Below are 17,389 nucleotides of genomic sequence, written 5' to 3' on the forward strand. Positions count from 1 at the left end.
GAAGAAAGGAGATGAATGCATAAAAATGTTTTTTTTAGCCAGAGTGAATTAAAGAAGAAAAATGAAGCCAAGAACATGAGTAGAAGAAACTACAGATTTTAGTCCACACATGTCGGCGTTGAGATTTAACACAAGTAATCCAAGAGCTCCAGTCAAAGAGCAAGGATGTAGACCCTTGAAGAGATGAGTAAAAGCATGGGGGCAGACTGCAGCAGTTTCCTGTTGCTATAGGGCCTGTGGATTGTCCTACACACCAACAACAGGTCCTACTCAGGTCACAGGCTGCATTTGGGGGCCACCATTTCCTGTCTCCTGACACTGAGACAAGTCTACAGGAGAATTGCATCCCTTTTCCCATGTTGACTGAAGAAGATAGATGATTCTCATCCCTGTCCCCTGCCAGAGGAGATACTGTTAGTGGGGGAGCCTGACACAAAGATGTCCCACAGCAACACTCCCCAAAAGAAAGTAAGAGAAGCTCTGTCATCAGCAGACAAAATAAATTGAAACTGAGCATTGAGATGTATGCCTATCATCTCAGAACTGGGAAGGCAGGAGCAGAATGACCATGAGTTCAAGGCCATCTGGACTGCATAGCAAAACCCTAGCTCCAAAAACAAACAAACAAAAGCCACAAAACGAACAACCAGGTATAGAGGCATATATCTATAATCCGAGTATTTAGAGGTTAGACATACAAGTTCAAAACCAGTTTCAGTTATGTAAAAAGTTTGAGGTCAGTCTGAGCTATGTGGACTTAAATAAATTAAAATAAATCAAACTTTATATGGTGTGGTAAAGCTAGAGAAATAACCAAGTGGTTCAGAGCACTTAAATTCTTGTAGAGAAGACCTGGGTTCAGTTCTTACCACCCACGTGGTGGCTCACAGCTATGAACAGCTCTAGTCCCAGGGGGTCCAGGTCTTCTGGCCTTCCGGGGCACCAGGTGTGTGAGTGGTGTGTAGACCAGTATACATGAAGACAAACAAACACTGGCATACATAAAATAAAAATAAATCTTAAAATGATGAGGTAAAGTCCTAACATCCTTCTCTCAGTAGAGTAAGGACACATAAAATCAGTGACTGTGGCACTGATTGAGCTGTAGAATATGTCACCATAAACTGAAAGATAGATTTCTCTCCAGTGTATGGAACATCAAAGCAACATCATTTTGAGCCATTAGTTAAATCTCAACAAATTTGGTTTTGTTTTTTGAAAAGTGTGTGTGTGTGTGTGTGTGTGTGTGTGTGTGTGTGTGTGTGTGTGTGTGTACGTACAAGTACACGTCATTGTGAGCTGTCTGATATGGGTACAAGAATTAAACTTGGGTCCTCTAAAGAGCAGAAAATAGTCTTAACTGCTTAGCCATCTTTCCAGCTCCTAAATTTAAAAGATTTTATATTGAAATTATACATGCAAAATAAGTTCTCAAGCCCTAAGGGTCAATAAGACAAGAAACTATCAACACAATCTAGAAAATATTCTAAATATTTCAAAATGAAACTTCTAAACAATTATAGGTGAAAAAGAAAGTCTCAAGGGATTTAGAACTACTTTAAAAATATGGTACCAGAGTTTTGAAGAGCAACTAAAACCTTCACAGGGAGATTTATGGCATTAAATACTTATATTTGTAAAGGAAAAATGTCTGATGTCTGTGTCTCTGTCCCCTGAGGACACATCACATACTTAGGGGACATGTGCTTGTCTGCCTTAGGTACATTGAATATGTATGTGACATGGTGGCAGAGGAGCCCATCACTCCCCACAGTAAGCCAATGCTGGTGAAATCTGTTGTCATGACCCCTGTGCCACTGTTCAGCAAGCAGAGGAACGGCTGCCGCCCATTCTGTGAGGTCTATGTTGGGGAGGAGCGTGTAACCACCACATCCCAGGAATACGACAGGATGAAGTGAGTACAAATTTGGGATTTCTCACCCCTTGTTGTTTTGAGTCCTCCTGCAAACTTCTGAAGCAGAAACTACCTTGTGTTGCGATTGACCTGTGCTAGGTACTAATGATTTCATGTTGGGCTGAGGGGGGAGATAGAAGTTATGTACAAGAGTGTGTGTGTGTGTGTGTGTGTGTGTGTGTGTGTGTGTGTGTGTGTGTGTGTGGCAGCTAGGATTACATAGAGAAGCCCTGTCACAGAAAACACTGAGTGGCTTCTTGGAATAACTTGGTACACAAGCATCAGGAGAAGGTGTGGACTCAAGTTTTTGGTAGCATCTTAGAACTCTCTCATTTTGTTTATTTATACTTACGTAAGCCAATGTCTCAATGTGTTCCAGGGAATTTAAAATTGAGGATGGCAAGGCTGTCATCCCCCTGGGCATAACAGTTCAAGGAGATGTGCTCATCATCATTTACCATGCCAGATCCACTTTAGGAGGGAGACTGCAGGCCAAGGTGAGTGTTTCTGAGTGGTTTGGCCTTGGGATTGACCTTAATACCCAGTGAGCTGCAAGCAAGTGTTCCCTAGTGTTTGTGCCAGTGCCCGGTGGTCACTGTATGACACAGGCAAGGGGGATTTTACTCTGAAAGGTCCAGGATTTCCCCCGTGAGCATAAGCTGTAATCTTCATGAAGAGCTGTTGTACTTAGTCTTGGTACCTCTCCTGCCTCAACCCAAGCTGCTCTGGCCCCTATGCAGGCATCTTCTCTACTCTTACCAAGCATTTGACAGGGAGTACCAGCCTAGATAGACTAGTTACCCTCTGTCCTGTGCCTTGAATTCTGTTGAGAAGAACAGATTAGTTGCACCCAATCTGGCAGTTTATATTCTTGGGGAAGAACTCTGGTCCAGAGTTAACGTGCACTCTCAATGGGTCTCCTGCTGGTCTTCTTGTAGATGGCGTCCATGAAAATGTTCCAGATTCAGTTCCACACTGGGTTCGTGCCTCGAAACGCAACCACTGTGAAATTTGCAAAGTATGTTGGTGTTGCACTGTGCTGCTGTTGGAGAGGGACAGGTACCCAGAACCACTAGCTGAACACATGCATATGAGTCAGTCAAAAAATTTTTATAAGGCTAGCAAGTAAGAGGCCTGCCACATGATGCTGACTATAAAACTAGACCTAGGCCCTGGGCTTGTTTGTGTCTTCTGCCCCTCACAGTTTACAAAGGGCCCATGTTAGTTTCCACTTGGTACCTGACACCTTTGGATTGACCGTATGCATTTCTTTTTAGAATTTAGCCAGTTAAGTCTAAATATTGCATAACCAGTGGTGTGGCAAAGTATACTCCTTCAGCAAAGCCTACCAGCGTGTGCCACCACAACCGGCGGCAAAGTTTACTCTATATTTGATTCTTTGCTAAGAGCACAGGGCACTGTTGGGTACAGAGTTGGGAGGTAATGTTCTAGTCCTACATTCTAAAAGCTTGGTCTGCTTTTATAGACAAATATATGAACAGACACTACAGGGGAATAGTGTGACAGGACTTGTGAAGTAGTGTTGTGTATTGGGTTCTAGCAACAGGCTCTCGCTTGTGAGCAGCTGGCGTCCCTCACCACAAGGTTGTTGGTATAGCCTATACACATCATGATATATTTCAGATGCAGTTGTGTGGGTCTTGCTGGGCCCTGCTCTTCATTGAGCACATTCATCAGCCTGGGTAGAGTGAGCAGCGCTGTCAGGGGCTATGCCCCCTTCTGTGTTGTGTTCTTGTTCTCCTTCCTCCAGTGGAAGCACCAGACAGAGCGTGTCACAGGTCACAACTCAAGGAGGCTATGTAGGTGTATAAATGGTGTTTGCTAATCTCCTGCATTTGTACCTCTTTGATATTAATACCCCACTCTTTATTTGTTTAGGACAAGGTCTCTTACCTCAGTTTCACAAGCACTGGGATTACAGGTGCTTCAGTCTTTTTCTTGCAGACAGTAGTTTCTGTAGTTTTCAGCCACTATAGAAGCATGGACAGGTTTTTTTTTTTGGCTTGTTTCTTATTTATTTATTTATTTATTTATTTATTTATTTATTTATTTATTTATTTGGTTTTGAAGACCAAATAACTGAACACTGAGAAAATGGAGGCAAAAGACCTATATGAGTCAGGCATTAGAGTTAATAAACAAGAACTTTTAATAGTTCTGATTAGTATTGCAATGGTTTGAATGTCTTCACCAAGTTTATGCTGCAGTGTAATTCCAATTGAGAGTTTTTAAGAAGCTTGATGACTTCATTTGATTATGATGTCTGGGTCTCATTTTAGGAAGGCTATTAAGATTAAATGAGGCCATAAACAAGGTTTTATCCATTGGGACTGTAGCTTATATAAGAAGAAGCCTGGGATTGGACAATGTGTCTGGCCATATGATGCCCAAAGCCAAATAGGGACCCTACAAAGCTGCTGCCCATCAAGAAGCCCTCACCAGATTCAGCCACCAGTCTCTGACCTCTCAGCCTTCAGAACCATGAAAAGCACAAGCCTTTATTTTCTCTTAATCAGTTACTGTATTACTACAGCAACAGAAAATGGATCAAAACAACGTATTCGGGAAATCAAAGGGAGAGCCAGCAGGATGGCTATGGAAATAAAGCCTGATGACTTGAGTTTGATAACAGGGTGGAAGGAACAACCACCTCCTGCAAGTTATAGTGCTCTGACCTCTTAATTCAGGCTGTAACTCTTGTGTGCGTGTGCACACACACACACACACACACACACACACTCGCAAATTAAATATAGTAAAATATGATAAATTTTTAAAAAGAAATCAGAGGTGAAGGCTGGAGAAATGGCTCTGCAGTTAAGAGGACTGGCTGCTTTTCCAGAAGTCCTGAGTTCAATTCCCAGCAACCACATGGTAGCTCACAACCATCTGTAATGGGATCTGATGCCCTCTTCTGGTGTGTCCGAAGACAACTACTCATATAAATAAAGTAAATAAATAATTCTTTTTTAAAAAAAAAAGAAAGAAAGAAATCAGAGGTTAAAATGGAGTATTTCAGCAGACCTAGAATGTAGAAACGTGAGAGATGATATTTTAGGACTGAAAACACAGCTGGCATGAAAAATTTGGGAATTGTCTTGGCAGCAAAACAGTCACAGTGAATTGTAAAAAGTATATTCTTCAGACTGAGCACAGAGGTCAGAAGTCCGATAAGGAGAAGAACAGATTCAGCTCCTGGAAATTAACAGACATCTGCCAATGAGGTATCAGGGCTATGCATACCACACAGTGTTCTGATAACAGGAAGAGAAACCCTTGCCTTGGAGCTGAAAGCACCAGGTAGAGATGTCCTGGCTGTCAGAGTGGCAAGGCTAACATCGGAGTGAACTGAAGGGTTAGTAGCCAGAAGCCAGACTAGGACCACCTTAGTAGTGATGGAAGTATGAAGATTCTGTATATAGGGAAAGTAACGTTGTATGGTGATTAATTTAGATGTGTTCAGGGAAACAGGCAGTTTAATTCCAACAGGCAGACAGAACAAACTAGAAGCAAGCCTGAAGCTAGCTATAAAATATGAAAAAAATTGGGATACTCACTGTAGTGAGTAAAATTAAGTGTGTGTTCACTGCTTCATACATCAGAAATCATGCATTAACATGGGTTTTAAGATTTGTTTGGAGTGGACATGTTGGTGAGCATCTTTATTTTTTTTTAACAAAAATATTTTATTAACTACCTAATATAAGTGATAGGTTTCACAGTATATTAGGATCTTAAGAATTCCATTATACAGGACAGATGCTTCTCCAGACATAGCTTCTTCAGTCCAGGTGAACATCTTTAGTCCCAGCACATGGGAGGCAGAAGTAGTCAGATTTGTGTGAGTCTGAGACCAGCTTATTCTACATAGCGAGTTCCAATACAGCTAAGATTATGTAGAAAGACCCTATTTTTAAAAATGGGGGAAGAGGGAGAAAGAATGAGATTTGTTGTAGTAAAATACTAACAGCAGCATCAGAGAGTCGGGATATGAAATGATCCCTCATCTGCCTCTGAGGCCTAGGAGTCAGCAATGTGTCTGTTCCAGGTCAAGGAAGTAAGTTATGATTCCGCAGAAAGCTGTAGAGAGCTTAAAGGTAGAGGAGGTGAATTGTGGAACACAAAATATAATTTAATCTAGGGAAGATCAGAATGAAGAAAGGAAGAAACAGAACCAAAAGAGATGTAGGACAAGCAACAGCAGCAGATTCATCCCGAGTGTTGTCTGATTCCAGACATACAAAGTACTGGAGTTGTTAAGTAAACAACCCAACTAAAAAATTAGACCTCAAATGTGTGTAGTTTCCACAAGCCGTGTTTTAGAAATATATATGTAAAGACTAAAACGGCTAAAAGTGATAGAACCTACCACAAAAATACAGGCTAACGATCTAGTTTCTGTCAGTGACAACCTGTGCAGACCATCCATGTTTGTGGATACTCAATCACAGAATGGGTAAACTTCCGTTGGTGTCATTTTTTTTCTTTATTCTTTTGTTTCTTTTTCTTTCTTGTTTTCTTTTGGCAGGCAGAACAACAAACAAATCATTATATAGATCTTTTATACAGTGACTTGAGTTTTTCAAACTTTAGTTACTGAAAAAATAACTGGTTTCTCTTTTTTAAAGTATCCACTGTATGGCTACTGTTGTTTGAGTTTGGGGGACACTTCAGACCACAGAAACATTTCAAGTAAACAGGCTCCCTGAGCCTACAGTGAGGAGAGAGCATTGACAAGAGGAGCCCACACAGCTGTGCAGCAGGGCTGTGCTCCAGAGCAGTGGAACTCTAGTGGCAGGAAAGGATTAGGAGCAGCACCATCAGACGGGCCTCAGTGTGTCAGTGTGGTCATGGGATTGGGACACACAGTAGATCTGAGGTACCCTGTGATTGAGCGGAGGGAATTTCATCTTACTTTACTACAGTCATGACACAAGTCAGAATTTTGTTTACAAGATTCTACATGTGTGAGAACCCCCTTTATTTCCCACTGGAGCCTAGACATACCAGTATCTAACCTCCAGGACCTCTGCAGCCCTGTGACTTGAAAACCCAGCTCCCTAGCTGCCTGCTCACACACCCTCATTGTGCCCTCACTGCCCTGCTGGCCAGGCTGGGCACTCAAGGTCAGTTGGGCAGGGAAGAGATGAGCTGTCCCCAGAACTCGTCAACCCATCTTAGAGGCTGAGCTTACCAAGTAAACAGAACATTCTCCGTGGGCTCTCCTGCCTTGTTCCTCCACCCTCATTGATGGCAAGTTTCAGCCTTTCCTCCCGTAGCCATCAGCTCCATGTAGTTATTATGTCCTAATGGAAAGATATATATGGAGGGGAACCCCTGTCACAGAGCCATCTTGCTCTGCCCTGTGCTGTGCTTTCCAATGTGGAGAGGGATGCATCTCAGACAGGAAGTAGTAAATTAGGGGTCTAAAACATAGCAGGCTCATCTGCATGCTTTATATATATATATATATATATATATATATAATAGTAAGAAACAAAATGAATCATTAGTTTGCCACCCAGATAACCACTTTGCTCTCCCCAGCTTTCTTTACACAGTGGTATTGGTAACAACAGAATCACAGATTCAGAGGCTCCCTAAGGGCCAGAGCATGTGGCCTCCCTTGACACCTAGGAGACCCCTGAAAATGGGTCATCATTGCTATGTGTGATTTTGTTGGCAATGGTGTTGCTGATAGGTACAAAACTTAGTATGATGCACAAGGATATTGGGTGGCAAATGGGTATATTCGTGACTCTGGGTGTTCAGAATGTAGGATTTCTTGAAGCAGTGAACTACCACATGGGAACAGTTTGTAAAATGGCTAAAGTTGCTACCTGCCGGGTGGCCTAGCCCAGCTTCCCCTGATCACCATGCTCTCCTTGTGTTTGAAGATCCCATGGCCTCCCCTTTTCCTACTCCCTGCCTATCCTTCTTCTCACAGCCCAGGTTGCCTCCCTGAGCCTTCAGCAAGTCTAGTTTGTAATGGCTAAATCCTGGAAGTCTTAGATTTATAATTATCTACTAATAGTTGGTATTTTTGCTGAGGTGTACATATTTTTATAAAAATCTATTTAAATTTGCAGAGCACTTGATTTAAACTAATCAAGTGCCTGTAGTATGTTTATGCTAGGAGGTGAGGGGCAGGGCCTAGGGTCTCAGAGCTACAGGTCTGCTATGTGGAGCCCGCCTTCCTGTTTTTCTGGATTTAGAAGCCATGCTATGGCACCCATTCTGTGGTCACTCTGAGTACCTGGCCTCCCATAGCAACTTCTGTGTTGGAAAGCACAGAAGTCTAGCTCAGTACTCTACTCCATTAACAACTAGGGAAATCCTGCCTTGACACTAGGGAAGAAGAGCAGTAATCCTGGGTGCATCAGTCCACAGGTATGGATGGCTATGGGCCTATTGCCTCACCAGCAGTCTTACATCCTTCCTGTGAATGTTGAAGGACCTGATACACCTTAGCCATACTCATTCATTCTCTCTCTTTACCTGTAGATATGACCTGGATGCTTGTGATATTCAAGAGAAGTACCCAGATCTGTTCCAGGTGAACCTGGAAGTGGAGGTGGAGCCTAGAGACAGGCCCAGCCGAGAAGCTCCACCTTGGGAGAATACAAGCCTAAGGGGGTTAAACCCCAAGATCCTCTTTTCCAACAGGGAAGAGCAACAGGACATTCTGTCTAAGTTTGGTAAGATGTGCCCTGGCTCTTAATGAACTTGCTTGGAACCCAATTCTAGTTACTTTCACGTCTAGGTAAGATTTACAGGAACAGAGTTCTGCCTAAGGCTGGGCAGTACCTCTGCCCTGGGTTTTGGGCAGCCCTACCTGATCTTTGCTTATTAGTAGAAATTCACTGTTAGATTAAAGTTACAGCTTTGGTACCAGGGAAGGGAAAGACATGATACTATGATCCTGAAGCCCTTTCATGGGTTCACAAGCCACATGAAACCCCTGGGCCATTTGACATGGGCACAGCAGGGAAGTCTATTCTCTTTGCTGTGCCAAAGCAACCTCTAGAGCATTGGTTCTCAACCTGTGAGTCACAACCCCTTTGGTAAACCAGTCTCCAAAAATATTTGCTTAAGATTCATAGCAGTAGCAAAATTACAGTTACACCATAATAACAAAAATTTTATGTTGGGGTGGGCATCACATCATGAGGAACTACATTAAAGGGTTGCAACATTAGGGTTGAGAACCACTGCTCTGGTATGAGGTCCTGTTGCTCTCTGAGAACATGATCCCTTGATCTATTTTTGGGGTTAATATGCATCTGTGACTGGGAAGGATTTCCTTCAAAGTTAGGTTTGTACCATAAGTTCACTTAGTCATATACTCTGGACATGACAATTTCAATGCCACATTGAAGGTGTAACAGTTTACAAGTATTCTTAAAAGGAATATATGTCTGCATGTATGTATATGTGTGTGATATGTTCTGTGAGTGTGCTGTGTGTGTTCCTGGGTGGGGCACAGCACTGAACAGAAGGATGGATAGGAAATTCTACTTGTAGCCAGACCTTGTTCTCAAGGAACTGGTGCAGGTGCCCCTGTGGCCTACTCTATTCTCTATCCTGTTACTCTGACTGTACCTTGCCCTGTGTTGTGCCTGGCACTGGTAGCCTGATACCAGCCTTTTCCTGACAGGGAAGCCGGAGCTACCCCGGCAGCCGGGCTCCACAGCTCAGTATGATGCTGAGGCAGGGTCTCCGGAGGCTGAGATCACAGAATCAGACTCACCGCAGAGCGGCAGCACGGACACCAACCATTTTCTTCACACACTGGATTGGCAGGGTAAGCATAGGGCACAGCTAATCCTTCATCCTTCAGTGAGGCCCAGTCGGTCACATGACCCTGAATGAACTCTCTTGTCCCTACTAATTTCTGGCATTATTAACAATACACTTGCAGCGGTCTGCAAGGGTCACGTTCTGAGTTCAGATACTTAGGGTGACAGGTACTTCATGGGGACAAGCAAAGTTGAGGTCTCCTTACAGGGGCTATAGCCCTATACATTGGCCTGTTTTGGAAAGATTTATGTCAGTTGGGATCAAAACCAAGACCTCAGGCATGTTGGATAAATCCTCTACAACTGAGCTACACATTTAACCTTGTTGTCTGGGACACAAACTAAGAATAGTATATATTCTTTGAACACAGCACACACACACAAGAATGTGCACATCTGCATGCACATACACACACATGCCCACAAAGCCCAATGTATCCGTTTCATGTTGACTGGAAGTCATTAGCTGACCAAGTCCCTATAGACAGTTTTGATAACAGGCCCAGGGGTTCTTAAGAGCAGAGGAAGGTCCTCAATAGAGGGATAAGCTAAACTCTGTTGGTTGATCACATCCCCACCTGGGAATTTCTTTATTTCTGACTGCCTTCAGTTTCTATTGGACATCTTGTTCTCTTCCTCATGTCTCATAGCCTAGTTAATACAATTGAACACCCAGCGTTCACCTTGACCACTTGCCTCCCTAATTTATAACCCAGGGTTTGCCATTACCATTCAGGGAAGGACATTTCCCCAGGAAGTGCTATGGTATGTCTCCTTCTAGGCTGTCTTTTACTGAGTGTTTTCCATAGAAATGGAGAGGCTAGCAGATGTACCTGTTTGAGCCTGAGCTTCTTTGTTGTTGGATAGAGGCCAGTATTACGGTTCTATTGTGGTCTCTGAAGCTCAAGCCTCAACAAATGTGTTCTGAAGCCTGCCCACTGGGGTTGACATGAGGGTCCTGATGTTGGCTGTATGCTGACAACCTAGGGCCTGTTGAGGCTTCTGTTTGTGTCAGCTTGTTCTGTCTCCCACAGCTACTCTAGCGTGTGTGTCAATCAACCGTTGCCCTTCTTCCCACAGAGGAGAAAGAACCAGAGACTGGTATAGACAATACCTCTCCTAAGGAGAGTCAGTCTGTCCTGATTGCAGACAGAGATGGAAGTGAAGTATCCGATGAAGAGGAGGTTTCATTCCCCAGTGAGGAGAGGAAGCCTGGGCCTGGAGAAGATACACCAAGGCTGTCAGCTGGGACCAGACAGCAAGACTTAATATTTGATGTGGGCATGCTGGCTGCCCCACAGGAGCCTGTACAGCCTGAGGAAGGTGTCGATCTCCTGGGCCTGCACTCTGAGGGGGACTTAAGGCCCGCTGCCCCCTTGCAGACTTGCGGGGTCCAATCTAGCAACACTGACCTGTTGAGCAGCCTTCTTGAACCATCTGATGCTTCTCAAGTGGGGCCTCCTGGTGACCTGCTTGGTGGTGAGACTCCTCTGCTGGTAGCAAGCCCAGTTTCTCTTCTTGGGGTGCAGAGCAATCTACAAGGAAAAGTTTCTGACACTGGTATGCGTTTCAGTTATACAGAAAATTGGCTTCGTAGTAATGAACAAGGCTTAACTATTCCTGCCATGTGGAAAAAGGATCATCCTATTATATTGACATCTGGTGGGAACTACCTTCTATAGAAACTGCATGTGTGAGTGCATTAGTTCCTACTGGTCTCAGATCACAAGCCAGGACATTAAGCTCTGGCTTCAGATGATGCTGTATCCATGGGACAGTCCTAAGATGTAGGACATTAGAAGGGCCATGTATCCCTGGGTGGTCTGAGTTTATATTCCTGAGAAAAGGGGAGGCCTGAGAGCAGGGCAGCAAGGCTCCCAGGATGCAGGATAAGGTATAATGCTTGTCCCTGCCCTGCCTCTGTCTCCTAGTGGACCCATTTGACCAGTTCCTGCTGTCATCCAACTCAGACACCCAGCCCTGCTCCAAGCCTGATCTCTTTGGAGAGTTTCTCAACTCTGACTCTGTAGCTTCCTCAACTATCTTCCCATCCACCCACAGTGCCCCACCCCCATCCTGCAGCACTGCCTTCCTGCACCTGGGTAAGTACGGCCGTGAATATTACATAGAAGCCACAAGTTTATGTGTGGAAAGGCCTAGACACACCTACTTCATGCAGCCCTGGGGATAAGATCAGGGATGGAGCAGTGAGCATAAGGGCCTTCTGTCCACCTAGCTCTGATACAGCCTAACTTACTCCATAGTGAGTTTCACAAAGTCTGGGGCTCACCAAGGCCTACAGGACACAATATCTTTTTCTCATCTCCTTAAGATGTCACTTCAGACTTGGAACAGGTTCCACTGTTGCTTACAGGACCTGCTAGTGGGCACTTCTGTGACTCTGGGACTGTGGCAGTGACTAGTACAGTTACTTCTGCCAGAAGCTTCTAGGAGTGAAAGGACCAGGAGATGGGAATGACAGGTTAAGGGACAGAAGAGTCCAGGTTTATGATGAGGCAACAGGATGGCTTAAGACTGGTGTGTGCATGTGGGAGCAGCAGGCATGACCCATTTAGGCAGAAGTTGCTATATCTTGGAGAGAAAGCTTGGTTCTTCTTCCTAGCAGAGAGCAGATGGTCTGGGATATACTCTGGAGACAGCTGACTGCTCCAAATGGCTTGTGGGTAGAAAATATGACATATGGCTCTGCTGTGCTGGAGTGGGTGCATGACCAGCAGTGGACACAGGGACTAGCTCTAGATTCCAGGGAGTTCCTGAAAATGCCTGGAGTCCTTTAATCATCATGATAGGTTTAGAGAAAGGCAGCATATAAATGTCACCACTGCCCTGTAAAGATGCTGCTACTGACCTCTGTTGCTCAGCTTTATGGCTATCTGCTACATCCTCAGGATCATCAGGAAAAGGCCAGTTGATATTGGATGAGCCCTGTTAGTTCTGCCCACCAGCCCTGTGACTTCAGAGTACCAGCCACCAGATGTCTGAGCAAAGCTCTGTATCAACTGCCTAGCCACACTGGTCCCTTGGGTTGTATGCAAGTTGCCTCCTGCTTATGCCTGGGCATGAGAGAGATTCCCAAGCATTATGTGGACTGAGAGGGCACATATACTAAACCCAAACCCTGCTTTTCTCTGGCTTCTTTCAGGGGATCTGCCAGCAGAACCCAGCAAGGTGATTGCTTCATCCAGCCACCCAGATCTGCTAGGAGGATGGGATACGTGGGCTGAGACTACTATACCTGGGCCAGCCTCCATTGCAGTACCAGAAGGTATGACCACCATCCCCACTGTTAGCTCTTCTCTCCAGATGCCACCAGCTGTGGCCGTAGAGCCCCCTGTGCCCTTTTGAGAAGAGGACAAGGCAGGGCTTGTTTACAGGTTCCTGTATGTTCTATTCAGCCTTAATATGTATGTTAACCACAGAGTTCTCTGTTGCTTGTTTGGTGGGAGCACCGACATACTATAAGAGCTTTAGCCTTTGTTGAGTGACAACAGTGTCTACTCCTATCTTTCCATGTTGTTCCTTTTTCATGAGGGCAAATAGTTTTGGACATGATTCCTTGCCTGCGTTTAATCAATTGCCCGGTTTGTTTACCTGCATGATTTTCTATAGTTTCTGTGTTCTCTGAGGGACCCTCAGAAAGGCTGTGTCGTGTGTACGCCATAGCTCCTAGAATATGCCCTATTGGTGATGTGAATTTCAAAGAGTTGTTCATATTAGCGAGTGTCCGTCTGGCCACTCTGTGTACCGATAGTTCTATCTTGCTGGCGCATTCCGCCGAGCCAGCAGTCCTATTTGCAAAGTCTGTGACACACATCCACCCTCTGAGTACTATTTTATCAATTTATTTACTCAGAAATGGGAATTCCTATCTTTGGTTTCTTCTCAGAGTTGGATTTCAAATTTTAAAATATTTTACAATTTAGCAAGTATTTTTTAAAAGCTGTACATTTATTTTAATATGTGCATGAGTTGTCACACATCACAATGTATTTGTAAGAATTAAGAGTGTGTTTTATTGTCTATGTTTTTGGTTGTGGGGTTTTGTTTTTGTTTTTGCAGGGTTTCATATTATTTATTAAGCCCTCTTCACATTGGGAATTCATTCTTTCTTGTTTGTTTTTGCTTACCTGCTTGCTTATTTTATTACATCCTGAAAGCAGTTTCTCCTCCCTCTTTTCTAGTTTCTCTTCAGAAAAGGGCAGGCATCCCATGGATATCAACCACTCATAGCATCTCAAATTGCATTAAAACTAGGCACCTCTTCTCCGGTTAAGACTGGATGGGGCAACCCAGCAGGAGTAGGGGTGCGAATGCAGGCAGCAGAGTCAGAGACGGCCCCGGCTCCCACTGTTGGGAGTCCCATAAGAAGACCAAGCTATGCAACTGTAGCGTGTGTACAGGGGGCCTAGGTCAGTCCCATAGAGGCTCCCTGGTTGGCAGTTCAGTCTCTGTGAGCTCCTACCAACCCAGGTTAGTTGATTCTGTGGTTAGTTGATTCCTTGGGGTACCCATGACCTCTGTGGGTCATCCTACAATCCTACAATCCTTCCTCCTCCTCGTCCATAGGATTGCCCAAACTTCACCTAATGTTTAGCTGTCTGTGGCTCTCTGCAGCTGTCAGTTGCTGGTAAAGCCTCTCTGGTGACAAGTGGGCTAGTTACAAATCTATGAGTGTAGCAGAGTATTACTAGGAATCATTTCATTGACTTTTTTTTTATTGTCAATTGTGTTCAGTTCTATCCTAGGTCTCTGGGCTGTACAGCCTCTGGGTCCTGGCCCTCTAGGCAATGTCAAGAGTGTACGAGTCTCAAGTTGAATCAGTCATTTGTTAGCCACTCCCACAATTCCTGCACCACCTTTACCCCAACACATCTTATAGGCAGGACAAGGCTTGTGGCTGAGTTGGTGTCTTAGTTCCTCCACCGAAAGTCTTGACTGGTTACAGAAGAGGCCTGGTTCATGCTCTGTATTTCCTATTGCTAGGAGTCTTAGCTAGAGTCATCCTCATAGATTGCTGGGAGTTTCTATTGCTCTAAATTTCTAGCTTGTCCCAGAGATGTTCCTCCCCCGCCCCCATTCCAGTTGTCTCTCCTAGTACTCCATTCTTTCCCAACCTCTCCTGTTTCTATCTATATACCCCCATCTAGATGATACTCACCATCTCCCCTATTCACCCACAAGGTCTGTTCTGTCCCCTTTTCACAGTGAGATTCATACATCCCACTTTGAGTCATCCTTGTTACTTAGTTTCTCTGGGTTGTAGCAGGTTTATCTTTTACTTTATGGCTAATATCCACTTATAAATAAGTGAGTAACATGTTTGTCTTTCTGGGTCTGGCTTATCTCACTCAAGATGATCTTTTCTAGTTCTATCCATTTGCTGGTAAATTCCATGATGTCATTGTTTTTAACAGCTAAATAATACTCCATTGTATAAGTGTACCACGTCTTCTTTTATCTATTCTTCTGTTGAGAGATATCTGTTTAAAGTTGTTTTCCGTTTCTGGCTGTTACAAATAAAGCAGCTATGAACATAGATGAGCAGGTGTCCTTGTGGTATATTTGAGCATACTTTAGGAATATGCCCAAGAGTTAGTTGGGCCTTGAGGTAAAACTATTGGCAGCTTTCTGAGAAACTGCCTTCCAAAGTAGCTGTGTGCATTTGCACTCTCACCAGCAACGAGGGAGTGTTCTTTCTCCACGTCTCCGCGTGAACTGTCACTTTTTTTTTAATATTAGCCCTTTCTGACAGGTATAGGATGGAATCTCAGCATTATTTTGATTTGCATTTCCCTGATGGCTAAGGATGTTGAATATTTCTTTAAGTGCTGCTTGGCCATTTGGGGTTTCTCTGTTGAGAATTTTCTGTTTAGATCTATACCCCAATTTCTAATATGGGTGTTAAATTTAGTCAAAGGCTCTTTCAGCATCTAATGAGATGATCGTATGGGTTCTTTTCTTTCAGCTTATTTAATGTGGTGAATTACATTGAGAAATTTTTATGTCAAACCTTCCAGGCTAAGGATGAAACCTACTTGATCATAGTGGATGATCTTTTTGATGTGTTCTTCGATTTGGTTTGCAAGTATTTTATTGACTATTTTTATATCAATGTTCCTGAGGGAAATGGGTCTGTAAATCTCTTTCTTTGTTGAGTGTTTGTGTGGTTTGGATATCAGGGTAACTATGGTCTCATAAAATGAATTTGGCAGTGTTCTTTTTTGTTTCTGTTTTGTGGAATAGTTTGAGGAGTGTTGGTATTAACTCTTCTTTGAAAGCCTGTTCTATTTCTGTGCTAAAACCATCTAGGCTCATCTTGGTTGGGAGACTTTAAATGGCTGCTTCTTTTTCCTGGGGGCTTATAGGTCTATTTAAATCATTTATCTGATCCTGATTTAACTTTGGTAAGTGGTATCTATTGAAAAAACTGTTTGTTTCCTTTAAAATTTTCCAATTTTATGGAGTACACGTTTTTGAAATGGTCAACCTAATGATTTTTAGTATTTCCTTGGTGTCTGTTGTTACCTCTTTTTCAGTTCTGGTTTTGTTGATTTGGATGATTTCTCTGTCTTTTGTTTGGATAAGGGTGTGTCTATATTGTTGATTTTCTCAAAGAACCAACTCTTTGTTTCATTGATTCTTTGTATTGTTCTCTTTGTTTCTATTTTATTGATTTCAGCCCTGAGTGGTTATTTCCTACTGTCTACTCCTCTTGAGTATGTTTGCTTCCTTTTGTTCTAGAACTTTCAGATAAGCTAGTATGAGAACTCTCTAATTCTTTATGAAGGTACTTAGTGTTAAGAACTTTCCTCTTAGCATCACTTTCATTGTGTCCCAGAAGTTTGAGTATGCTGTCATTCATTTTCACTGAATTCTAGGAAGTCTTTAATTTCTTGTTTCTTCCTTGACTCAGTGGTCATTTCATTAGAGAGTTGTTCCATGAATTTGTGAGGTTTCTATTGTTTCTATAGTTCTTGACGTCCAGCTGTGGCCCATTGTGGTCTGATAAGATACAGGAGGTATTTTAGTTTTCTTGCATCTGTTGAGATTCACTTTGTGACCAAGTATATGATCAGTTTTGGTTCTATGAGGTGCTAAGAAGAAGGTATATATATTCTTTTGTGTTTGAGTGAGATGTTCTGTAGACATCTGTTAGGTCCATTTAAGTCATAACATCTATTATTTTTCTGTTTAGTTTCTGTCTTGATGACCTATCCATTGATGAGATTGGGATATAAGTCCCCCACTGTTATTGTGTGGGATTTGCTCAGTTATTTAAGCTTTAGTGATGTTTCTTTTTACAAGTGGCAGGTACCTTTGTTTTTGGAGCATTTATGTTCAGAATTGAGACATCATTTTAAGATTTTTTTCCTTTGATGAGTATGAAGTGTCCTTTCCCATCTTTTTTTTTTCTTTTCTTTTTTTTTTTTTTTTTTGAATATTTTTTTTACTTACATTTCAAATGTTATCCCCTTTCCTGGTTTTCCCTCCAGAATCCCCCTATCCTATCCCTCCTCCCCCTGCCTTTATGAGAGTATTCCCCTACCCTCCCCCTGCCTCCCTGCCATGGCATTCCCCTACACTAGAGCATTGAGCCTTCACAGGGCCAAGGTTCTCTCATCCCATTGATGTC

General features: G+C 43.2%; 1 protein-coding gene across 1 annotated transcript in view; it reads left to right on the forward strand.

The window, feature by feature from the left end:
- GAK (cyclin G associated kinase) overlaps positions 1-17,389 on the forward strand; it is a 62,650-nt gene that overhangs the window by 34,593 nt on the left and 10,668 nt on the right. The window contains exons 16-23 of the mRNA XM_080924667.1: positions 1,721-1,915; positions 2,295-2,412; positions 2,854-2,933; positions 8,441-8,634; positions 9,594-9,740; positions 10,816-11,295; positions 11,667-11,837; positions 12,899-13,021. Of these exons, the coding sequence (XP_080780793.1) occupies positions 1,721-1,915; positions 2,295-2,412; positions 2,854-2,933; positions 8,441-8,634; positions 9,594-9,740; positions 10,816-11,295; positions 11,667-11,837; positions 12,899-13,021 (1,508 nt within the window). The remainder of the gene's footprint in view (positions 1-1,720; positions 1,916-2,294; positions 2,413-2,853; positions 2,934-8,440; positions 8,635-9,593; positions 9,741-10,815; positions 11,296-11,666; positions 11,838-12,898; positions 13,022-17,389) is intronic.

This window comes from Micromys minutus (genome assembly GCF_963924665.1).
Source record: "Micromys minutus genome assembly, chromosome: 11".
NCBI lineage: Eukaryota > Metazoa > Chordata > Mammalia > Rodentia > Muridae > Micromys > Micromys minutus.